Source organism: Hetaerina americana, unplaced genomic scaffold, assembly GCF_022747635.1.
Source record: "Hetaerina americana unplaced genomic scaffold, ioHetAmer1.1.p SCAF_6, whole genome shotgun sequence".
Classification (NCBI taxonomy): domain Eukaryota; kingdom Metazoa; phylum Arthropoda; class Insecta; order Odonata; family Calopterygidae; genus Hetaerina; species Hetaerina americana.
Window position 1 is genome coordinate 66,351,423 of NW_027287205.1, and position 27,280 is coordinate 66,378,702.

The 27,280-nt window shown below is 38.6% G+C and overlaps 1 protein-coding gene across 4 annotated transcripts in view; it reads right to left on the reverse strand.

Moving 5' to 3' along the window:
- The window catches only part of LOC139695502 (bumetanide-sensitive sodium-(potassium)-chloride cotransporter-like), a 233,896-nt gene that overhangs the window by 32,146 nt on the left and 174,470 nt on the right, over positions 1-27,280 (reverse strand). For 2 of the 4 annotated variants that reach the window (XM_071594299.1, XM_071594297.1), the window contains exons 2-5: positions 11,896-11,970; positions 9,112-9,187; positions 1,717-1,812; positions 947-1,200 (exon numbers count right to left, since the gene is read on the reverse strand). In XM_071594299.1, the coding sequence (XP_071450400.1) occupies positions 947-1,200; positions 1,717-1,812; positions 9,112-9,187; positions 11,896-11,970 (501 nt within the window). Of the gene's footprint in view, positions 1-946; positions 1,201-1,716; positions 1,813-2,598; positions 2,695-9,111; positions 9,188-11,895; positions 11,971-27,280 lie in introns of all 4 variants that reach the window. The other 2 variants (XM_071594298.1, XM_071594296.1) reach the window with 1 other exon arrangement.

Below are 27,280 nucleotides of genomic sequence, written 5' to 3' on the forward strand. Positions count from 1 at the left end.
CCCTTTTTTTATTTATTTGCACACCCTGCGAGCTACGGCCAGGGTGTGTGGCAGGGGGTGAATGCATACCAGAATAATTTTTGCCGAACATGACCCTACCGCGGTCGGGCAATGTTATTATGATCCCCTATCATTCGTGGGAAAATGACATCTTAAATCGATCTGATGTACACTTAACCTCTCTATTTTTATTGACATGATCTCTCCTACAATAGTACTATGGGGGTAATAATACATTTTCAACATCACTACTAAAGAGACTCTATTCCAAATTATGCAAGAGCTTCAATCTGTAATTTAACCTTCGCTTTTACGAATCTAGCTCCTCTACGATGCAAGGGATCAATCCGGTAATCAGTCCAACTTCGTGAGGATCCCATTTACCAGCAGCATATCCTAAATGAGGCCTAACCTGCGAAAGATAACATTTCTCTTTGACCTTTTCATCACATTTACCAAGTACTCTCCTAATAAATCCTAATTTTTGGTTAGCTTGTACATGTATTCCCCGTATGTGTTTCACCCGGGAGAGATCGTGAGTGAGGGTGACCGGGAGTGATCATAGAAGCAAAACAAATTCAAAGAAGAAAATTACAACCGAAACCTTACTCGAAGGAAAATGTTAGCTCAGCAATAAATAAGCGTATTTGAATAGATACATTTGTGTACCATCCGAACAAATAAAAACTCAAGAGATGACAACAGGGAGATTTTTAGTGAAATTGTTTCACTATTATACTCATTTGGAGTAATAATTTGACAAAATAACTACCTTAGATGAAATTAGGCGGGGAAAAGAAAACAAAATCAAGTAAAAATACCTTTTAACTACAAGTGATGAATTCACTAAAGAAGTTCAAAGCAAGAACATATTTTGTATACATACAGGAATAATGAGTTCAATTTAAGGTTAACAATTTGTAATTCACATTCATGAATAGCTTACCCTTGTAACCCAATCCATTCCCACAATTGCAAGAATTAAGATGGCAATGAGCGTGATCACACCAACCACTCGGATATCATTTGTTGCACCATCAACTATTATTGCACCAAATGGACGTAACAGATCTTGAAGGGATTCACAAAATCCCACAATATACATGGAGACAGCAATGGAATTTGCAAGTGTAAACATTAATCCAATTGCTCCTCCAAACTCAGGCCCCAAAGAGCGCGAGATCATGTAGTAAATACCACCTGGAAACATTGAAATCTGTTGTTAAATTAAAAGAAAGTTGACACACAAATTTCTTCCGACACGCAAAAGTACAGAATGAAAAAATGAAACATAATAATTACCATTAAGTATCTCAATTTAAAAAAATGAGATTAACTTATCAAGTTTTAATACAAACATCATCAGAGTGTATAGAAATTTATTTATTTTCCTCCATTTAATTATATAATTATTACTCGTAAAACTTTAAGCATATAGCACTTTAATACTCTTTAAAAACAAGGAATATTATAAGCATTTTCATTCAAATATGCCCACTAATGTGATATGATGGGTGCCTGCTTAATATTACAGCTTTAAACTTTTATTTTTACGATTGTATTCTTGAGAAATGAAAATTAACATATCAATCAATCTTCCAGATTCATTTATTTCTAAAATGTAATGGAATGGTTTGAAGCTAAAGCTTAATACATTCATACAAATGTGGTAGCCATGCAAAAGAGGTTTAGAAAAAAATAGTATATATAGCTTACCTCCTTTGATTTGACCATTTGTACTAACTGCCGACATAGACAGAGCAGTGATTGCAGTGACAATATTTGCTAAAGAAATTATAAGAAGTCCCTCGACTGAAAATGCATTGAGAGAATAAAAAGAAAATAGAATCTATGAGCAATGTGCCAGGGCAAAATACAACAAACACATAGACAGTACTAACAAGGCAATACATTATTTTTATTTTCATGCAATACTGAACATAATTTGAATGCTGGAAAAAATCTCAGTAGCAATTTACAAATGCAGATTTAAAAATAAAACAAGGGCAATGGCAATAGCTAAAGAAATGAGGGAAGAAATCACATGTCTAATTAATCCAAGCAGTTAAAACAGTCAATATTTCTTCAAATATTTAATGCAAACATTATCACAAATGCTATATCAAAAGTAAATTTTCATTTCTTTACGCTAACTGAATGCATGCCATTTCGTGCAGAGTATTTTCAAGTAATTGTAAAAAAAAATAAGCTTATATGCTTTAATGAATGATCGCATAAATTTATGACTGAAATTCATCACATTGAGCAAAATGCAAATTTCAAAAGAATGCGCTGCTTATATATAAATATTGTATCAGCAATGACCATTCATGAATAGAGATGACTTACCATGGATAAAGCCAAGCTGTAAACAAATAATCACACCATTAAGACATACATATAAAACTATGGAAAAAGCTTCAAGAGTTGAAATAGAGTATTTGGACAGGGCCTTAATAGTAAAATAACGTACGGCCATGCTATCTGCAAATAAAAAGCCTGAGATAACATTCAAAATCAGCCATAAATAGTCTCAGCCTTCTACTCTGCTGCGCGGACAAAAGCATTGATTGGCCAAGTCACCGTGATGTACCTTACCTCCTTTTATTTGGCCATTTGTACTAACAGCAGACATTGACAAGGTTGTCACAAGAGTAACTACGTTGGAAAGACAGATGACAGCTACTCCTTCCCCTGGAAAACATTACCCTCTCACATCAAGGTCAATATCTGTAGCTTAATTGGATTCACAAAAAAATTATTTTTGATATAATCGTCACAAAACTAAGTAGTCACTAAGTTTTGTTGCTATAAAGTCCTTTAGAATTAAGTTTCGTAAGTTTACGTTCTTGTTGATTCATGATATAATGTGAAATCCTGAATTCTGAAAACATTTCTCCCCAAATTTTCATTGCTAAGCATGCTTCTGTCCCCTAAGAAATAAGCAGTCACTTTAATTAGCCTAAAATGTCATTTCAGTACGCTCACATTTTGCTGTACTGCTTACATCGTTTTAAATTGGAGATGCAACTTTAGTCTACAAATGTGTTATTTTATGGCTCATAGGTGGTAGTTGCGTTATCAATTGAAATGGGAACTTAAGATTGGAGAAGGGGTAGAAGGGTAGATAGAGACCTGAAATCGGCTTATGCCCTTAATCCCTAAACAACACATGCAGATGGTTCTACGGCGTAATGCCCCATTCGACAGTTTGAGTACTGCTCTTTTCATCTGGAGAAGAGATCGGGAAGATTTTAAAGTGTTGCCGTATAAATGAAGCAATGAGTTAACGACAATTTCAATTTTTATTGGATACATTTTGTCATCAGGACCTAGGCTTCGCTCTATTACATCATCATTGCCAATATGATCATGTGGAGTACAGTGCTAAAAGTACCATTAACTGTAGAAGGTTGGAGCTTGACTTCAGTGACGGCTATACTTAATTTGCGGCAGATATTTTTCAACGATTGTCATACTACTTGTCCCTTTATTTACTCGTACTGTGAAGGTTTTTCAACCAACCGCTTAGGGGACAGTAGTTTCTAGCTTCATTCATTCAAGGTATTCAAAGGACGGTTTTTGGACGGTCCCTAACGCCTATTATTTTTCGTCTTCATCCCATTCTCCCTTCCAGCACGGCCTTCAATAAACGCGCTGTATTTGCAGTATTTCCTCTCTCAAATTTCTCTACCTCTCATTGATTTCCCCGGTAACTTACTTTATTTCCCCACCATATCAAAAACCTAATCACTTGTCTTACGCTCTGTCCAACTTCTTCTTTTCATTATTCATAGCACCCACATTTCAAGAGACTCCAATCCACGCTCATCCTCCTGCCTCAAAGACAAACCAAGTTTCAAATCTATACAGCGCTCCGCATTCTTTACCAACCTTTCCTTCACGTATTTACTTAGTATATCCTTCATAAACTCTTCATCCTCATAAATACTTCGGTAAAGGAAGTGGACGAATTTCCGTCACTCCTGAACCTCATTTCTTTTCAGTGTTATTGAGAGGAAAATTTCATAAAATGAAAACAATTAATCGAGACCGTCGACACTTCCGCTAAATCTTGGACGAGTCCAGCAAATAACACAAGTTCTCCTATTCTACACGCTTCACTCTGTCTTATTACTACCGTTATTTCCATAGCCATAGTGTCAATTCTCGCGAACCCGTTTCCGTTCAAAGTTAGCGCTCTCGGGCACCGACGCTGGAAATGTATCCTGTTAATTCGGCAACACGCTGGCCTTTCATGCTCGCAAGGGTCCATTCGCGAATTTCGCCGAGCTTAAAGTAGTGCAGATAGTAACAGACGAGCGCACCTCAGCGCACACCCAAGGCTATGAACGAAATTTGTGTGCGCATGCTGAATCTGATAATTTGCGAGTGTTTTTTCGGTTGATAGCCCCACTTATCGGGTTTTAATAAATAATTAAAGGGTTATTAATTTTTCAAAAAAAAAGATGAAATCTAAGTTACCGTAAAAATAGGATCTTTTGTTTGCCACCGTTCAGTCGCCGAAGAACAATGATAAGGTCTGCCTTCCCCACTCCCAAGTCGTTTACGTAATTGATTAATGAGGCCTATGTAACATGAGAAATGTTTTCGCGGAGATACCACATTCACTGATGTGCGTGTACTCTTAGTAATTTTTTTAAGGCTTCGTGTTCGTTGGCAGAGTTAAGGATTTCACTCTTTGAAATTTTAACAAAACCGCTCGCACGGTTATAGAGTTCTCGGAGAAAATAGAAACGGAAAAATAATCTAACATGGGGTGCCTACTTAGAATTTTCGTCAAGTGAAAACTAAATTCATTCTTTTCAACTTAATATACTCCTATGAACCATAAGAAATTACAGCAGTGCTGAAATGAAATTAAAAACCAATATATTTCCCTTACATGGTTATTTTGGCGTGGCATCCCAGGGAGTAGAGCCAAGCCTAAGACTCACCCAAGCTTTGTGATTTTTTGGGCACCAGAACTTCCTGGGTTACCATCGGCGGCACAGGGAAATAAACTGGCTGTCCTACCATGATGAATGAATTTCACGCACCGTTGCGCTCAGCACTACGGGAGTTTTATATTCAGCTATCAAAACTATCATCAGTCAACCTTTACTACAGTAATATTCATGGATAAGTCTTCCACGAGTACGTTCAAGAGAGAAATACCCCAATGAACTTTCTCATACAGGGGTATATATATATATATATATATATATATATATATATATATATATATATATATATATAGGTGTACTAATAAATGCTGATCGCTAGAATGGGTTAAATCTCGTCACTCTAAGGATTTGTTAGCAACAATTATTATCTGACTGGGATGTGATTTGCGGAGATATGTGAATTTTAATGAGTTGGTGAAGGGACACGTTCCATGATCAGCTGTAAAATATAACGTTCCTGCAGCATTAATGGAAGTAGAACTCCAAGGAAATTAGCCAACACTTTCTGCGAATCAACACGTTGGTTTGACATTTAATCTTTCACAAAAGTGAGTACAGATACTATATGGCACAAATATTTTTTTTAAAAATCTATGTACCTGTGTTGAGGACATTCGGGCGTGCCTCGGTAACACCATTGCTCAGCGATCGTACGGAGAGGATTATGGCTTGGGAGATTATAGGTTGCGAGTATTTGCAGCACACTTTCCCTCTCAGTTGAATGCGCCCACGCGAGAACAGATATTTACGGCGTGTCATTTAACAATTTCATGATGTGCGGTTAAGTTATGCCCGCAATGAACATGTAATATGGCTGCCGCTAGGATTATCTTTTAATCACCAAGTTGTTGTGATCGACTCATCAGACGAGGCCGGTCATTTCAAAGACATCGGAAGGAGAAAGTGAAGAGTTTTAAACACTTTTTGCTGTGCTGTTCAGTCTTTAGATAAAGGCGGAATCATATGCATGATATTTATTTAAGGGGGTATTTGCGCAATATTTTCATTTACTGCAGAATACTAGGAAATCGTCCAAACTGTTACTATCACTTGTGAGTTACTTGTAAACTACCGTAGGCAGTGAACAAATGATTGTCCCATTAGTAAATCACGGCACTTAGCCACACTATGTTAACGTTACATTGAATCGCCATCTTCTTAAGTGTGGTATGGGTCTTGTTGAGAGAATGAATGCAAGTCGAATCACCAAAGAGGGACATATGAGAGAAGAGTAAATGGTTTGAGAGGACGTGATGCACTGAGAATGTCACCGGTTAAAATGGGAGAATTAGAGTGGTTATTCTCAAGAGCAGAAAAGCATTTGCGAAAACAATGTATGAAAGAAAAAGGAACGAAATAAGTATGCAAAGACAGTAAAGTAAAAAATTAATTACTCAAAGGGAGTAAATTTCCTGAGGTAAGTTGCAAGCAGTCTTTTCAGAATTTGCCTACCTCTAAAGAGGCTGTCCTTTAATTACGCAAGCTGCTAGGGGTGATGTAATATTTCAATCTGTTTCATCGCTGGAAGTAAGTGGGAGGACTTAGGAGCTATCTAATTGAAGACTCAGTATTGAATTATCTCAACGATTATTTATGATGAAAGAATTTTAAAAATCCCTAATCAGCAAAGGTGAAATTATGCAAAACTCTCTCCACTTATCCACTTCCTATTATTCTTTCCTACACTTCCTCTTATTCCCCATTATTGATATAGCATATCCCCTATGCTGCCTGTAAAACTAATTAAACTTTCGTTTTACAATTTTTAAATAATTTATATTGAATGAATGTAAAACTCCAATAGCCGTAAACAGTTTACCTTTCTAAACAAAGTACAAATGAAATTAGTTGGCTAACGCCACAAGTAGAGAAGGGGTAAAAGGTAAAAATGAGAGGATAAGAAAGCTGATTACGTATTCACCTTTCTTATCCTCTCCTTTTTACCTTTTACCCCTTCTTGACTTGTGTCGTTAACCAACTAATTTCATTTGTACTTTGTTTAGAAAGGTAAACTGTTTAGGGCTATTGGAGTTTTACATTCATTCAATATTACTAGCCGTAAGAGCTCATTTCTATCAAAATAATTTATAAACCAATTGTAAGAGCTTCGAAATATTCGCTTCATAACACCGGAAGTATTCTAACATTTACCAAAAAGATAAAAGAACAAGTTATATTTGAAGCTATTGCAATTTTTCCATGCAAATATGTAATTGAAACGATCAGTAATACTGAAGAGCACTTACGTCACACCTATATCGGATCTGTTATTTTCTCTTGGAAAAAGAGAAAGAATAGCATCGCCGATAAATTACTTCGAGGGCAGAGGAGGGTTGCTTTCTTAAATATCTTTACAAAATGGGGGATGATTGAAAAGCCGAAAGTGGCCAGGAGAAATTTAAGAGTAACTACCAAAGAGAACGTCGCAAAGGGGGTGTGTGCAGTCTGTTTGTCTGTTCACCATTCTCTTCATAGACATCACGCAGGTCTCTGAGTAGCGAGAACTCTTTTCCGTAATGTTATGCTTTCTTTCGGACCTTGCTGATGACCCATGTGCCAATGAGAAGAGGAGGAACATATTTTCCCGGTCATTAGCCCCCTCAGAGAATTATCCAACAAGAGTTTACATGAAACACACTCCCGAAGAAGGACCTTGAACCCGTGATGTTATTCGCCGAACGACACAACCATCAAACCAATCCATACTCGAATTGATTACTATTACTCTAATCGAGAAATTAATTTTCGCGAATGCACTTCGGAGAGTCAGTAGTACGTCCTCACACGACCTGGCCATTCATCTTGCACTGCAGTTGAAAAACTTTCTTTAAGAGGAAGTCAAGACTGGGGTCAAAAATCTGATTGGTCGACGCATAGTGAGACGCCGATAGCCGTCAATATATTACGTCACACTCAGAGAGGGGTCGAGGTGTCGGGGGGAAAAACAGGCAGAATGAGATCGGGGGAATGAAGACGGTTACATGAAGTGAGACGTCATGCGCAAAGCGCCCGAATATTGCGTGATGCACGTGACAGTCGCCAATAAAATAAATTACTTTCTTTACTCCAGAGTATAGCAAGACCAAGAGGTAAATGCACGGTTGGCAATATTGGTTCTCTGGTAGTGAGGTCATAAGACGGTCGGGAATATCTTTGGGGCGAGAGGAATAGGAGGTATAAGAGACTGTTGTATTTAGTTTGGTATTTTTCATTCAAGGTATTCTGCTTATAAATGGAAGATTGAAGGACGGTCCAGAACGAATTTTTAGCTCTAAGCATCGTGGGTATTTCCTCTTTCATTGTCCTACATTTTTTCAATTCTTCTTTCCTTTGTAATCTCAAGGCCTGCCTTCGTGCTGTCTATTCCCACTTTCTTCCGTCCTCTATAGTATGATAATAAAGTTTATCATTACTCCAATATAACATATTTAAATAATCCATGCATTAACAAAAATCCAAAATTTTTGGCGTAAGTTATCTATCCCCCATGCCCAAGATTCTCCCTTATGTCACGGCCTTCAACATACCACTAACTTTCAGTAGCTCCTCCATTCACTTCATCTGCCTTTTTTGGATTTCCACCGGTCACTTCCTCTCTTCGCGCAACCTATTTAAAATTTTGTCGTTTGTTCTCTTATCTGTCCAACTTATTTTCTCCATTCAACGCCACACCCACATCTCATAAGCCTCCAATCTATCAGCTTCCTCTTGTCTCAAAACATTGCCAAAAATTCGCCTTTAAGGGTGTTAAAAATGTACTACAACGACTAAAACGTTAACTTATGGTGAGGCGGTAGGAGACCAATAAGCGTGTGGCGAAGTATAATCCTTATTATCAGAATGAAATATTTGCCCGAACAATGGTCCCAAGAACACCCATTCTCTTACTACTATCAACAATTCCTCCCTCTTGGGCCTGAAATTCTGCTGACATATACAGTACATCGCATGGACCAAATGTTTGCGATTATAAATGCAAATGGATCGAAATGAAAACTCGGATAGAACATTCATTGCCGTAATGACATCCCTAGCCAAGCACACCGAATCTTTTCTCATGTGGAGCCCATCTTCTACCTTGTGTCATGTTAGAACTAAACAATCCATAATTAAAATTAATCCTGAAAAAGATAATATTTCTTACCGACGCCAGCTTGTCCAATTACCCAGGAGAGACGCAGGAAGAGCATAACACCCCAGATGTTGAGAAGGCATCGCATCTGTGAATCAAATGAGCTTGATTGTGGTATCGATTGAAATGATAACAATAGATCAGGAGCAAAGCTGTTGCAATAAGTGTGTTCACTGCATAAATAAGGACCAGTAGAAACCAAGGATTAACATGTTTTGACAGCTGCGAGGCCAGTCGCAATTATGTCAGAACACGTAATCCATAGTTAAAAAAATATTTCATATTTGCAAAACCAACTAGAGATCAACTCTATATACAGGGTCGCACCCAAAAGTGGTAGGACTGATTTTCTCTGGCGCGAACGGAGCGGTGGAGGGGGGTCTGCCTGGCAGGGTAAGGTGGAGGGGGCTCTTAGCAACAGACCGACATCAACTTCAGTCGCCTGCGGGCTGTCGTTGAGTGAGGACACCGTTTTTAGTGAAGCAAGTTTTTTGTCCGCGTCGAAAAACAAAATGAATCTGAATTTGAGCAATGTTATTCCGTGAAGTTTTGTGCGAAACTCGGGAAGACGGTAACTGAGACCCTCGATTTGATCAAGCAGGCTTATGGGGACACTGCCTTAAGCCGTTCCACAGTATTTGAGTGGCACAAGTTGTTTAAAGAGGGTAGGGAGCTCGTTGAAGACGACCATCGCTCCGGACGGCCGTCGACGGCAAGAACCGACACGAATGTGGACAGAGTGAGGACACTGCTGAACACAGACCGACACTTAACCAGTGAAGAAATTGCAGACCAGTTGGGTCTGACTGCATCCAACGTTCAACGCATTATTTCACAGGATTTGGCCATGCGTAAGCTGTGCGCCAAGATGGTGCCGAAAATTCTGAGTGTCAACCAACAGGCAACGCGTGTGCGCATTTCCGAAGAAGTGTTAGCCAATTTGCACCGAGATGAAAATTGTTTGGACAATGTGATAACTGGTGATGAAACATGGGTTTTTCAATATGACCCCGAAACGAAAAGACAATCCGCGGAATGGCACACTTCCGCGTCCCCACGTCCAAAAAAGGCTCGCATGAGCAAATCAAAACTCAAAACGATGTTGATTGTGTTTTTCGACCGTCATGGAGTGGTTCACAAGGAGTTTGTCCCACCAGGGGAGACTGTGAATGCGAACTTTTACGTGCAGGTGCTCACCCGCCTCCGAGAACGCGTGAAAAGAGTCCGACCGGCCATCGCAAACTGCTGGGTGCTTCATCATGACAACGCGCCGTGCTATCGCGCGCTCGTCGTCAGACAGATCCTGGCCAAATACGGCGTTGCCACGTTGCCGCACCCGCCCTATTCTCCCGATCTGGTACAACCGGACTTCTTCTTCTTCCCCCTGATGAAAAGACAGCTCAAGGGACGACGTTTTGACTCGATAAAGGCCGTTCAAGAGGCTTCGACGAGGGTCATCAACGGCATCCCCAAAGAAAATTTCCAGCGGTTGTACGGGGAATGGGAGAAACGTTATACTAAGTGTGTAGCAGCTCAAGGAGCATACTTTGAAGATTATTAAGTCGATGTAAGTATATCGTCAATAAAATTCTTGTAAAAAAATCAGTCCTACCACTTTTGGGTGCGACCCTGTATGCTCAAGTACAATTTAATGCTTTTTTAACAAATCATACGTATTTACGTATTTGATATTCGGAGAAAATTATGTAAGAAGTGAAAAATTTTGCTCCCCCTTGGCCCTTACTCTGGGAGCCAATGGTTTGAAGATCTTTTTTCCCAATTGGGTCTTATATATTGTTAAAAATTGACATTTTGAAATTATTCCAAAATAATGCTTCTAAAAATAAGAAAAGGGTTGTGGGAAAATTCTACACGCTGACAAACAACATGTAGGAAAAAAGTAGCAAATTTTAAGAAGTATCCTAAGATTTTATAAATATGCTATTTAAATTTACATTGCCATAGAACATATATATTGTTAAAATATGTTATCTTTAAAACGGAATTTGTGACGAGCTAAAAAATTGTCATATTGTTTACTTTGTGTCCATGCATTTTAAAACTTATAATACTTTTATGATATAATTTTATTTTATACCATTTGATTATACTTTACGTATGGTAAAGATAGTATCATAGCAATGTGATTCATTTTGGCACGTGCTAACCAACTTTGGTACATACTAACAAGGAGGGCCAAAGAATTACATATTTTGGTTACCAATATTTAGTCTGCCATAAAAAACATGGCATTAATAAATAAAATATTATAATTTAAATAAGGCTTGCGACATTCTTGATTCACATATTGCATACATTTTATACATATGGTGGTGAATAAAATCTCCCGTTTATTTTCATGAGTGAACGTAAGAGAACGCCCACTTACAAATGAAGTCGTAAAAATGAAATAAGAAATATTTTTTTCAATTCCATACGAAAAAATAAAAAAGATTACAAAAAGCCATGATAAATGTAATTTAATTTCATGACATATTTTTAGGTTTAAGGTGCAACAGCGAGTTTAATGACATGCACGCTTTTAGGACATCTTCAGATCATCTGAAAACGAGCACCTTAATCACGTTTCACCCTCTTTTCTTCGAATATTTGAATAAACACACAGAGGAAAATTACGTTTACGCTTCACTAAGACTCGTGCAGCCCTTCGTGTGATACTTATACTGAGCAGTACTATGACACAAAGTATAGAGATTTTTCAACGGAAAAAAAATCCATCCAATATAAAATTCATACTGAAATGACTATGGGAGATGATGAAGGATATATACTCACAAATACGCCTTCAAGCCATCCAAACTTGATAACTTTCCCCTTCTTCTGCGGTTCATCTTCAACTTTAGCTTCTGTCTGCAATGAAAAAAGAGAATAAAGTTGAAAACAGTCGTTAATTCCATTACGTATCAATACACTAAAAGTCCTAACATATAAAGTAAATCGTGTGAACTATACAGTAGATTAACCGAGAGTGAAAATGAAAAGCTGGTGATAAAATTCGGTAAGTTAGCAAGAGAAATCGCATTAAAATGTGTGGTGAAGCAGGACCCCACCAACCATATATTGATGTGGTTTAATTTACCTTTTGTGTATATTTTAAAAGTTTTTTCCTCTTTCGTTCGCATTGTATAGTTGTTATTATTATTTGCTTCTGTGGATATTTCATTATAGCTAGTCTTCCGCCCAGAGCAGATTTTTTTCCTTCATACTTTGACCCTTTTTAATCCGAGGAACAATACCCATCTCAAGTGTCAGGTATAAAAAGTTTCATGCTTCACTATCGATGAATTTCTCTCTCATAAAATTACAGAGTATGAGCAAAACGTCATTTTTCTAAGAGTTTATTCTGAGTGAAAAATACATTTTGTTATACGTTTTGATCAAATTTATTTGGTCAAAGACTTTGCTATAAAACAAAAGATTTTAAGTAGAACTGACCGTACGCAGATGGTAGAATTTCAACTTTGAACTAAACAAAAATGACATGTTTAACAACGGATTAACCCATTCACCACTATTAACCTCGGAACTCCTAGGATTGCGGACAGCCCCCGGTTGAGCAAATTTGGTCTAGGAATAGGTTCTTGATAGATCCTGAAAATTACTGCAGACGTCACATGCTCTGCTGCAAGGTATTAACATATATTAGCTTGCAATATGCTCTTTAGCACAACATAATCACAACCCACCTTCCCTTCCAAAAAGACAGTTTTTCACCATTATTTATGCTTACCTAACATTAAAATTTTCCCAGAGTAAAGGAGTTGAATGATAGATATGTTCACTATCTTTCTGTCTATATTTTTAAATGGAATTATATTTAGTTTTCCTTATACTTTTTTGCAGATGCGTATGTATTTGCATAAAATAGTTTCATGTAATATTTTTACCGTTTTCGTACGTACATTAATTTAGAAAATTCTATCTCTCCTTTATTCGAGGCTAGTGGACTCGATTAATTCATAAATAATGTTTCTTCCATCGAAGAAGTATTTTCTCCGTAGCAATGCAACAATTTCAAAGTGTAAAAATCATTCTTCTTGACTAGGATTCGAACCCAGATCCCTCGATGTCCGGTTCAAACCCGGATCCCTCGATGTCCGGTTCGAATCCCGGCCAAGACAAATGATTTTTACCCTTTGAAATTTTTACATTTTAATGCGCATTGGCGGTTGACTCCGTTAAACGTTACTGCCGCAGCATCTCCGTTTCTTTGAATATATTTCCTCCATCTACAGTTATAATAACTTTGAACGATTTTTCATTACTTCTTAATTTTACTAACTGTTGGACTAGCATGAGAAAGCTCTCCAGATAAAATGAATCTCATTATTTAGCTGTTACTGCAAACCCAGAAGCCTTCTAATGCCAATTAACGCTGAAATACATACAATGGTTGAGTTGAAAAACTGAGCTTTCTGGGTCGTAAATAAAATGAAGACATGTCTTTTGAATTCTTTCATGGCATTCCGGAGAGACATCCGCTATCTCAACCGCAGGCAATAAACGGAATGCAATGAATATATTTACAAACATACAAGGACGTCAACGGACTGGAATCCTCGAATTATATGGCCGAGATAAAGAGATTCTTGCGAACACCAAGTGGTATTCAACGTAATTGCCGGGAAGTAGGATGAGGGAAAAGCGTATGTAGTCACTCGAAATTTATGACGAAACAATTGAAAATGGCAATGTCTCGGTTTTTTTAAACCACGAAGGTGACATACTTTTCATCAATGAATACTATAATCTGCACAATTTTTACTTTGAAGAAATCCATGTCACTCCTCGTAAAAGACGAAAAATTCAAGCATGACGCTCTTCGTTCCAGTGATATATTTCACAGAACCCTCGCCTAAATGTAATAACTATGCTTTGAACAGACCTACTCAGAAAAAGCAATTTCTATTGCCTAAATCTAGGTAATTTCGCTCCTTAAGGTAAAATTTTACCGAATTTGGGAACAGTCAAAGAGAATTTGTTAGGCTAGCAATATCGGATTAATGAACAACAAAATATGAGTTTGTAATTTAAATGCTAAGTTGATTCTCATGGCATGGAAGCAGTAACATTCCATCTCTCAATGTAGCGAAAATTATCATAAATTACAAATAATTGAACGGAAATCAAGTAATTTGTAATGATTCTTACCGAGATCCAAAACTACCATTATTTTGTCCGTCTCTATCGGAGACCACTTGAAACAATAGCTCAAACCAGAACACAATAAAAATCTTTCTGCAATAATACGATCATAAAGGGCCTCTTTGAGTTCGTAATGATTTTGCGCAACTTAGGTTTCCACGTTAGGAACGAGGTATTCCATGGATGAGACCATTCAATAGATCAGACCATAGAAAAGAAGATCATAGGACAGAATCCTTTTAAACATGATTCTGAAGATTAAATGAGCAAATGAAGAGAAGAACAAGGAAGTACATTGACAATTCGAAGAGGTAAAGGCAATATGGTGCACTGCACAGGATAGGAGAACCAGATGAATTGGTTAGATTATTTGAAAAATCTGATTTATTCCATGCATTTTCCCAAATATCCCGACTGGGTGAAGCCTGTAGCACGGAAGCTCCTTCTCCATCTATCAAACCTACCTTCAGGTTGAATAATGTAGTATCATTTTTTCATTTAAAAAAATATGTACATATTCTTCTTGTGCTTTACATCCTCTTTTTTCACCAGTCTTCCCAATGTCTTGGGACAAGATCAACGTGAATATTGAGCGAAATATAAAACATCGGGGAACGCAATACGGTATGGTAATAAGTTGAGCATAGTACAACAAAGCAAGAACGCGGGGCATGGACGATAGCATTCGGAGTGATTCTGGAGTTCCGACAAGTGCGTTTCATTTCTAAATAACAATTTCTTCTTCGAGGAAAAAGCCATGGTTCCAGAGATAAAAAACGGCTTATCACAAGAGTAAAGACCGGATAGGAAACTTTGGAGTCCATATACCGGTCGTTTCAACAGTCTCCATTCTCGAAGGAAGACCAACCGCGGTCTCATGAAGCGAGAATGAGAGCTAGACGAACGAATTCTCTTTTCGAGTAGTAGTTTTTATGTGCGGCGACCGACAGCTAACGTCATTTTGCGCCATTAGGGATGGATGCGAAAGGAAGATTGGAGAGAAACCCGGCGTCGTCATTAACCTACTCTTGTCGAAAGACGCCAAGGGGTCCGCAGTTTAACATCCCATCCTACGTCGTACTCACTCAAAGTGCCCTCCACAAAGCACCTCAATCAGGGATAGGGATACCAATGAAAAATATTTGTTGTCTCCAGTATTTGAACCGAGGCCCTCTCGGTGAGAAGCAAAGCCTGTACGTTAGCCAACCCACCATCCCGATCCTTCTCTTTTCGAGCTCGAATCAATTTAACGTAGGTTGGCGTCTGGACTTCCTGAGTACGGATGAAAAACGGAAGGAGTCCGAGGGGGTGAATATTAAGAGGGTGCGATACAGAGAGAGAGAGAGAGATGAAAATAAGAACACGAGAGACAGCTCATTGCGTTCGCATCAGCGAGCTTCTGCGCCGTGGAAAATTTCCGCCGTGTTGAAGAGTGGTCGTATGCGAAAGCCTCCTCCTCATCCTTCCTTCCTTTTTGTTCCCAACCGTCCCACTCCCCTCGAACCCCCGCCTATATACCTCCCCCTCTCCCCAACCCCTCCCCCCATCGGCTATGGAGACTGACCGAGGTGCGGGAGAGAGAGAGAGGGGTGTGAACGAGAGCAGGGTTGGAGGTTGAGGGAGGAAGGGAGAGGGTGTGAGGCGGCGCAGAGAGGGTTGTTAGGCGAGAGATGTGACAAAGTGGGGGGGTAACAGAAGGGGAGGTTTTCCCGGGGGGTGAGGGAAATAGAGTGAAGCCTACAAGGGGGATGGAAGCGGAGAGGGGAAGCGGGGAGCCAGGGCAAGGCGGGGATGTGGTAATGTTTGAGACGATGGGGAAGAGGGGGAGAGGGTTTGAGGGAAGGGGGGGTTCTTGCGAGGTCCATCGCATAGACCGTCATGGAGAGAGCTCATCCTCGCTTTAAAAACTGATTGCTCAACGATTTCCTTTGCGTTTCTTTTCGTTCTCAAGGGAGGGACTGCTTGCAAGACACGCGGTGAGGTCTTCTGTGTGGAGAGACATCCACCGTGAACGTGTGGGTTTGGTGCGTGGATGCGTTTGACAGTTTCCCAAATGTTTGCGCAGCGTTCCAACCACGACCTAACCGTATTCCTTTGCTCACGGGGAAAAGCAAACAGTCTCGATACCCTGGAAGAAACGGTATGCCGACTACTCTAGTTCTCTCCCGTTCGAATTCCCTTAATATATTCTATTTTTCCTACACCCGCAACAGAATCGTCAAAATCCGGCGTTACGGCGTATTTTTTTACGTCAAATGAATACTGGGGATGCGTTTGAATGAAAACATTAAGGAGAGTTGTTCACTTCCCGCTGTTTGGACCTCGCCTTGAAAATTCGTCGAGAGTCTGAGATCCTGTGCGAGGCTTCATTTCGCAATTAAATAGGATACAAAGAATCGTTACGAATGTACATAAGGCGCCTATTATCGGAAAGTCCAAGTCAGGTGACACTTTACACAACACCTTTATCAACCAGAAGGTTGGTTTGATAGGTGAGAGTAGAGACTAGCACTATACACCTAGCAATAAGCCCAACGGTGTGTGAAAATCGCACATCAGGGTAGGGAGGGCTAATTCCTTCCTGTGAGCCGCCTGCGGTTTCCCTTGGAAAACCAGGATCCCGAAAATGTACACAGCTTAGGAGGAGCCAAGGATATCCACAGGCTCACCCGGTATCGAACCCGAGCCCTCAGATCATAAATTCAGCACTCTACCGACTGGACTACCACGTCCCCCGTTGAAAACCACATTATATATATATATATATATATATATATATATATATATATATATATACACATATATACATATATACATATATATATATATATAATCGTTAAATAAACCTAGTTGACTGTGCTCATTTCACTTGTGAAATGTATCCAAAAAACTTGAACGGTACGGTAAAACGGAAACGGAACGGCATCCATCGTAGTCGCTTTGGAGCTGTAAAGAGATGCAATGGCACATAGGATTGGTCCAAAGATCAGCCACCCAGCGGCGAAGACAAGACAATGTCCTCAGATGAAATGATGACCTCCGCCGCTGACCTTAGATACACGCAATCCTTATACCACCATTCATGAATTTCTCCGTTTCCTTGGTGATTATAACGGCCATCTTGTTTTCCTCCAATTTCCTCCCTTCAGGCCCGTGACGTCTTGTAGGGTGGAAGGAGGCAAGGACCCGAGAGGATGTGCGCTTCTTTTCCAGAGAAGAAAACGACAAATTTTAATTTCGCACCATCTGACGTCATCACACGAAGTGAGCGATCCCAATTAAGTCAAGCATTGCCAATGCAGGAGGCAGGGAGAGGCTAAGAGAAGGTGACTGTTGTGCAATCGGTATCACAGAACCATGTTTCCATCGCTCAGTTGCTAATCGTAATTAGAAGTAAACCATCATCAAAGACTGTCTGTTACATTAAAGTTTCCCTTATTCACGAGCTTACGGTCGTTTCTCGATAGCTACAGAAACTTCTAATTTGTCTCTTTATGCTCTGCATGCTGGGATAATTCATGATTTCTTCAGTTAGCCTGTGCTGGATTAGACGATAGTGCTCACACCTCCCCCAACTGAGAGCTGGACGATTACGCAGTGGGCATCCAAATTGGCAATATTAAAACAATTATAATATTTTCTCTGAACAAAACCGGAAGGCTCAATATAATTTATGTTACTCGTAAATTGTAGACATGGACTTTGAATTACCAATATTAAAAAAAAGTATTTTGACATTAATGCATCCATTTTATAATTTCTCTTCCGTTTTTAGCTAGAAATTCACATTTATCAATATACTACCTTGATCAAAAATTTCCCGGAATTTATTCAGAAAATTAAAAATACAAGTTTATTCATCTAAATCTATATTGTCCCCTTCAAAGTAATCCCCATCGACTGCAACACACTTATGCCAGCGCTTGATCCAATCCTCGAAACATTTTTTATATTCGGTTTTCGGTATGTCCATCAGTGCTTCCTGCGATTTTTCCATTACTTCCTCTCGGCTGCTAAAACGCGTTCCCCGTAATGGTTTTTTAACTCGATTGAACAGAAAGAAGTCACAGGGAGCCAAATCAGGTGAATTCGGTGGCTGTTGGATGGTATTTGTTGCATTTTTCGTCAAAAAATTACGAATAATGATAGCACTGTGCGACGGTGCGTTATCATGGTGCAAAATCCACGAGTTTTCTGCCCACATTTCTGGTCTCTTTCGGCGAATTGCTTCACGCAAACGTCTCATAACGCCCAAATAATACTCTTTGTTTACTGTCTGGTCTTCTGGCAAAAATTCATGATGCACTACACCGTTGTAATCCATGAAAACCGTCAGCATTGCCTTCTTTTTTGACTGAAAACGACGTGGTTTTTTTGGTCTCGGCTCATTTGGTGAACGCCATTCACTTGCCTGATGTCTGGATTGCGTGTCGTACTCATAAACCCACGTCTCGTCTCCAGTAATGATCCTTTTGATGAATGTGGGATCGGATTCAGCCTCGCAAATCATGTCTTTTGCGACGTCAACACGGTCTCTTTTTTGCATGAAATTGAGGTCTTTTGGCACCAACTTTGCTGCTACACGACGGAAACCCAAATCATTAACCACAATGTCTTGGGCGGATCCATAGGCAATGTTCAAGTCCTCCGCTATTTCTCTGATGGTTAATTTGCGGTTATTGACCAACATTTCTTTTACTTTATCAATTTTTTCACCGACTTTCGATGTCGATGGTCTGCCACTGCGTTCATCATCTTCGATTGACTCACGACCACTTCTGAACCGCTCGTGCCACTGGTAAACGACCGTTTTTTTAGAGAATCGTTGCCGAAACACTTTTCCAACATTTCCAACGTCCGTGCGCCACTAAATCCGTTTTTTACGCAAAATTTAATACAAGTTCGTTGTTGCAAATTTAAATCCATTTCTGAAATTGTAAAAAATCGCCAACACACACAGAGATAGATGTACTCTTGGCTACGTAACTTTTGCAAATGTCAAGTTATGACACTAAGATTTAAAGGGAATATCAACAACAGATGTACCAATTTAACAAAAAAAAACAGAACTCAAATCGGAACGATGGGAGCGCCACACGGTGGTTATTCCGGGAACTTTTTGATCAAGGTAGTATTTTCCTCCGCCCCTGACCAGCTCATATAATTAGAGCAGTAGACTCCAAGGCCTAGAGAATTAAACAAATGCTTTCGGCAGGAAAACAAGAGGAAATTATCACAGTGTAATAAGGGTCACATGATTATATTTTCAAGGTACAGTTTTGAAGAGTAAAAATTTCGGATGTCTGGGTTTAGATTACCGATTAATGACAGTGACATTTTAACACCACTAGATAGCTTGGCGTCCTAGACAACTATCTTTACTGGATCACATGGAGTACCTAATGAGATGGTTGATTATCAATTAAAAGGAGTAACTTAGGGATAAAAAATATTTATCACATCTACAAAAAAATTCATGCTCTCTAGTCCAAATTAAAGACGGTCTTTTGAGGTGAGGAAGATTACATATCATAAGCGATGCGCAGCCAAATATTATGCATTAAAATTTGTCCATCAATCTTCTAATTGCTATATTTCAGAGAAACTCAGGTTTGACTATAGATATGGACGAATGGAGAAACGGAATCCAAGATTACGATGTTCTGAAATATTTACGCGTTAATTATAGGTAATGAATTATAGAGAGAACAATTATAGTTTAAGGGTCCTAAAATATTATTTAAAATGCATACAAATATTTAAATCCGATTTGGTGACGTAGTTTAAAGTTTTCGGTTTCCAACACACTAATTGATCTAGATTGAAAATGCTTTTGTTTTTCCATCAGCCTCCGAGGAAGTTGAATATAATACAGCAGTTACAATATACAATATTAAATTACTACTCCAACTTAAAGCTATTTCCTATTCTCTCGACCGAGGAAACATTATCTACGAAAACAAATAATCTAGACAAAGACAATTATCACAATTAATTACTTGCAGAAATAGAGCTTACATTTCTATACAAGTGTACATTAGGCCATTAAAATTGAAAAACTCGACACCTAAGTTAGCTAAATCAATACATATCGCTAGTTTGCTTATTTTCATTGTTTTTTTTTAAATTTATTTGATTACAAGACAATGAATTGTGTCGTGTACTGCCATTCACCAACATTTACCTATACAAATAAATAAAATGCATGAACGTTGATTTTCATGATATCGAGGTCGGTGAGTTGTAATAAGAAGTCATGGAGTGTCCCTCAGTGAAAGCAATGGTCACGTTATAAATTATAGAGTATTCAACCAAAGCCATGCTACTGAATCGTCATGTAAACTGTGCTATCCAAAAAAATAATATAAATAAAAATAGGGCAGCTAGCTCTTTCCCTCTGAGAACCGCTAGTCAGACACTTTCCTTAAACGGATTTATCACGTTCAAGCACTATCTCTTAATTACAACAGAGAAAAACTGCAGAAAATCTTGGAAATAAAATTTCTGTGCTGATTCTCATAAATCTGTAGCATGTCTCAAAGGTAAAAATGCGAATATTTGGTACTTTAGTAGAAGTACGGAAAATATATACACATACATCTCGAAGGAGTACCATTATAAGATAGCTTTTTCATCGGGTGATTTAATAGAAAACTACAATAATAACTGTGAGAACCTGCGAATGACCATAAAGCGACTACTCAGATATGACATCTTTGCTTGTGACATTGATACTGTATCACATCCCTTTTTCAATCAACAGCAACGAAAGATGAACAGAAGAAGCGGAAATCTAATGTTCCACTCTTCATCATATCCAAAAATTTATGGAGACCTGAAGTAGTCGAACTTCAGAATAACTTTGGATGGTTCCTCCACTCATTTTCCCTTACTTAACTCGAGGAAAACTAAAACAGATCATTGGTTTTCCTTGCTATGTCTTTTGTTATCCAATGAAAAGATCACCAGTAAAACCGGACGATAAGCAGCGTTACCGTCAGGGTATATGAAGAAACTCTGCGCGTAATTTGATCTAAGCACACGATGCAAAAATCAGATGTTTTTTTTCTGGGCACCTTGCCAGAAGTCGCCGACCCATCTATGCGTATAGCTTACCTACTCTCGATCTCCCAATCATAAAATACTAGTCATCAGTTCTACCTGCCCCCTTACTCAAAGAGTACTTTCAAAAGTTACGAAATATCTTGGGTTAATGTTAATTTCTCGAACCAACTGCTTCTTCCTTCAAGAAGTACTCACACTTAGAATATCCGCATTTCCTTAAGCTGCAGTCACCTTTTAATTTTTTAGGAAGGGAAGTTCAATGGTTATTTGATATCATTTCTACTTGTTGAATACTATAAAATAGGGCTTGAAGATTTAATAATTTATCCTTATTACTGCAATAAAGAAGTTCCAGGTATAGTGGAGAAGGAAAGAGGGTTGTTGGGAGTGATCCAAAGGAGGCAGGAAAGGTGGATGAAGAATATTTTGATTGAAAATAAGATATTAAAGACTGTGACAGAGGAGAATGTTAGGTAAGCGAAGATGGAAATAAGAAAGACACGTATGCCGTAATTAAGTGAGGAAGGAAGTATGCGGCATTGACGAAGGATTTATTGTCGGATGTCAAGAAGTTGTGTTTTGTCAGGAGAGACAAAGAAATTTATCCTCATTCAATCTTTGTCCATTCAAAACCTACCTTTAATGTTAGACTACCTAATGGCAATAGCTATTCCTTTAACTCCGATTAAACCGTGGGCAGAAAAGAAGGCATGCGTTGGTTGGCTGGGCAGCACATTTCTTCATAATCTTTCACTGTTCCGCGTCTGATGACGCCATGTGGGACAAGAGGGGAAGACGTCAAGGGTAAGTAATAATCAAAGCGTCAATTTGAAACAAAGCGATTGCCATGGGAGCTGCGTCTCGGAAATTTCGGTAAAACGAAATGTAATTTACCGTTTTGTGTTCAGGCAAACCAAGTCAGAGGTGTTGACATGGAGCGGAAGCTGACGCAGGAAGTGGTTGAAAGGAGTGCGCTGATTATCCCCAGCCGTGAGCGGAGGTGAGCGACTTTGCTACACGCGATAGGTATTTGAACCCAAAGTTCTATTTATCGGATGTAAATTCTAAGTCATAATGAAGATATCAGTCATAATAATGAATATTTAAGCACAGAAGCATTTTTCAAGGTTCAATTTACATCTGAACAAAATATTTCTCCGAACATGATTTATCATTATTTTTCCTGGAGTAGGTTCTGGTTATTTCTTTCGTTTTTCCTTAGTTCAAAACTGTCAACCGTTTAGTCATCCCTGCCGTCTGGCATTAAATATAGACCCTAATGCTGGCACATCGTGGGTAATAGGCATTCTAGGTCAAACCGTCGTGAAGCAAACCCGCTCATAAAGCTTAATGAAATGCAGTTCGTGCTGTCCGTATGACAATAAATTAGGGAAATATTAATAGATAAATTAAGAACAATAGAACCTTATCACCATTAAATAAAGTTGTTCGGGATAAGTATTATCCTCAGCTCTCAAAACATATCTTCAGATTAATAACTGTCATGACAACTCTCAGACTTTCATGTTTGATGTTAACATTCTAATTCGAAAAAACGCTACGCTAAATAGCAAAGATTTGACAAATCTTTTATTTAAATCTTTACTCAAGATCCTAGTAATCGACTCCCTATTCATTTTAGAAGCTTTTTCACCATAGCAATTCTGACTTTGCCCATCTTCGTTTGAAACGCTTTCAGATAGGCAAGTTTTTCTGGCTACTATTGTTAATGCCTTACGACGTAAATTTTTAAACTCATCCTTCTCATTTCCTTCCTTTCGAGAAAAAGTTAGTATAATTTGTGAAAAAAAACCCGCATTGAGCTCTCTCATAGTGACAGCCTTTCCGATGGTATCATTCCGCCTGCGTTCGTGTTTCCATGAACCTAATGTTCCTCTCAGGAGGTTTGAGGGGAGATGTGGGGACGAGAGGGGGACCTGCCTCAACGCGGACGCGCTTCGCAGAGAGAGAGCGCACGTGCAGGAGGACACGGGAGGCACCTTTAATGGGCCGCTCGCATTCCGGACGCGGCAGACGAGGAGGCCGAGTGCGGTGGATCGCCTGGCGGGAGGGGAAGAGGGGGTCGGCGGTGGTGACTGGGCCGGCCGCCAATCGCCACCTCCTCCTCGTCGGGGTCGGCGAAAAAACAATCCATCATTTTTCGCCCGATCCCGCCCACCTCCCCACCCACCCTCCGCGAATGATGGAAACCTTCGCCGCTCCACCGTCGCGATCGTCCCCCCACCTCTCTATTTCCCGAGAGAGGAATCCGACATCAAATCGCGCGTGCTCCGACCGCGAACGACCGCGTCCCGACGCTTCGGAACGTTTAAATTAGCGCCCCGCCATTCTGGCCAATGGCATTTAAATGCTATCAATTTTACGATAGCCAATGGGGAGCCGGACAGGAATGATGGGAGGAAATGTATCGTGGAGTGGTTTACGGACAAAATGTTGATCCAAAACAACATTTTCAGTAAATTAAGAAAAACTACACTGCTACTTCCTTGTGGAGAAAATATACATGTTACGTGTTTTCGTTGCTATGGTATATTAGAAGAGAAAGATCTGATAAATCAAATATACGGCCAAGTCCCATCGACGGAATTCCATGTTTGACTCCATGATTTGATCTCAGTTTACATTCCATAAGCGAACGGAATACGCACATACTTTTATCAAATTCTCCAATTGATGCCCAAAAAATGACCTTCACAATGAAATTCAATTACAAAGTTAATTTCTTCCCATGACAAATTATTTACATTAAATAATTAATGAATATCAAGGAATGCTTTCCAATTGAGTCAATGAAGCTCAGGTTGGTGAAACACGGCCTAAATCAAGTATTAGACTTATCAGATAGTTACAGTTATCATGTAAAATTACTTGCGATACTTTTAGGGCTATCATCAGTTGTCGTACAGTTATGCTGAAGTCCTGCAGAGCAACTATTTTTACAAGCGTAAATTCCGAGGTGAGAAACGGTTCGATGAAAAGGATGGGATCTTTGCAAGAGGCAACCAAGATTAATTCATCAAATAATAGCCCGACATAGAAACCACTGCGATATAGTTTCGGTAAAGTTGGTGAGAACTTCGCAAAATTTATTGCCTTCATCCCCACCCGGGAATCTCTTCCCGCACGTCTTTCTTCAAGGTCCTTTCAGTTTATGTTAAGTGAACATTATTAAGCGTTATAATTCTCGTTTGGAAATCGTAAATCATTGATATTTACAGGGATACATAGACATCCAAGCGTCTCTGGATTTTTTTTAGATCTCTTTAGGGGCACAATTTTAGTGACACTTGAGCAACACTTTTGGAAAATCTCTCGGTAATAACCGGAAAAATTAAGAGATATTTTTGGTGGGTGATTTTCGGGTATACTTTATTTAGCTAAAATCCCTGATGAATTTTCCCATTATCAATTATCAGATTCCTTTAAGTATGAATCGTAACACTTGCCGTGAAAAACTTTAAAATTTAAAAATCATAGGTCGATATTATCATCACATTTCCCCAATTAACCCTCGTTGTATTGAAAAGTCGTTTTCTTCGGTTAAAGTAAGTTATCTTCAAGTTTTATTCCTGCACATACTGGTATAGGGCTATAAAGTAGATATTTTAGCATTATTTTTTTCATGCGCCACTATAGTCACAACGGTAAGGAAATGATAGATATTCGATTAATCGCTTAAGCGATAAAAGACTTGAAATGGATTTTTTTTAGATCTCGCCGAGATGAGAACATAGTATTGACGTAAATGCACAACCTGAAACATTTTCACGCAAAAAATCGATGACAGTCGAGCAGAAGTTGAGACACAATTGCGCGCCCTCGTAAATAATTTAAAAAATCATATTTCTAGAGTAAGATTACTTGGTTGGCTCATTACGGCAAATGTAATTAAATGAGGAAAGACTGAAGTATACAAAGCAATTGGAAACAGGGCTTTCGTTGCTTTAGACCAGTGTTTCCCAAACATTTAGGGCCACTTGGATCCATAAACCTATAATCAAGGCCCCCCAATCGATAGCTTTAAAATAATAATCAAAATCAGAAAAATAAATAACCAAATGAGAAACATTGAGGTGATTAAATGTTTATTTACAATCCAATAGATGGATAGTGCTCATATCACATTTATGCAAAAGACTTAATACACATTAAAAGGAACTTAGGTGAGCGTACAAATAAAAATTACCAACACAAATATTTTTAAAAAGCTTTTTTTTAGAAGTTTACTTGTCATATTTTTGTCATGAATTAACCAATTATATTTGCATGAACATTTTCAATTTATCAAAATAAAATAACCAATTTTGTTTTGTTAAAATTAGTTAAACAATTAAGATACCATTGATTATAGCTTTTTCATGGTCTAGAAGTCATTTAAGGAGATTTTATTGCCTAATTTAATGACATATTTCCATCAAATAAAATTTTAATGGGATTGATGGGCTTGATGACCTGATACCAGTTTCCCAACGTTCGGTTGAATGTCACTTTACAGGATTCTTGAATTACCGCATTCACAAACCTGAAGTATGTTTCTCTGCTTGGAAATAAGCTGAATGACTGCACTAAAACCACACTCCACCAAATATGAAGTCGGAAATACAAGGAGTTTTTTAACCACCATCCATAATGCAAGATATAGATCGAAAAGCTCCATCTATAACCAAAAATGTTAATAATTTGTTTTAAACTTTTGTTTCAATTCACCGTTAATAAATTCTTCCTCTGACACTCAAACTTACTCAATATTTAGAAACGAATTTATCAACCGGTCTGGAATTTCCAACAAAAGAAGACCCTCAAATCGCTGCATCATATTTTTTATGCAAGGTGGCTAAATGGTCACAAATACACAAATCATCATCATACCAGCTTGTTCTTCTAGCTTAAAAAGGAAAGGAAGTGATAAAGCTAACGGCGACCTATATTGCGCTTAAATACAATCAACTGGAAATAAACACTCACCACAGATTTTTCCTTTATAAGGTTAGTATCATTTCCATGCAATTGTAAATTCATTTCATTGAACTTTGCAAACAGTTCCGAGATTAATAAGATTAAATGAGATTAAACCTCTTCAAAAGTTTCCCTTGTGCGAGAAAGGCTTGGAAATATTTTGCAACTGTTCCGACTTTAAAATGTAAGTAAACACATGGTTTAAATTACTTCAGCGGGAAACGATGTAAACTTTAAAACCGAAGCTTAAAAACGGAGACAAAAGGAAGGTTACCGAGCCTTCGCTAATGTCACATTGTCACATGGACCCACAGGCTCCCCTCTGCCGCCCCTTTGCCTCTTTTCGCTCCATAGATCAGAGCACCGCCCCACGGGGCGCGGTAGCGCCCATTTTGGGAACCACTGCTTTAGACTATCAAGTACTCTCTATCCTCCAAAATGTATGAATTACAAAGTAAAATTTTTGTTTGAGTTGGTTTAAAGTCTTCAAGTCGTTTTTGTGTCTTAGTTCCCTTTAACTTTATTCAAAACTCATTCAATTTTCAACTCTTTCAAAATAACTAGCTTAGATTGATGAAAACATAATAATATAATATATTAATTTGGAATCTTCGTCATTTTTCTGCGCCTTTTGTAATGGAATATTGAGTTAAGACGTTTAAAATAATTGCATTACTCTCTTGCTGCCCACTTAAATTATCCGTTTGCCTCAGTTTTAGCGTGAAATTCTAATTGCTCTATGGTACATTTCCAGAGCAAATAAAATAATTTTTTATTCAATAACTCCTTCTCGGGTCAAATCCTAAAGAAACGCCAGAATACGTCGCATTAGGCAGGGGAATAAAACAATGGTTATCGCTTCAACTAGAGAACTAAATAAGTTTCAACATAAGAGGATCGACCGTAATTATCCTCTTTCCTTACACTAAGACAGTTGAATGGAGCAGAAAGCGATGAAATAACGAATCCGTAA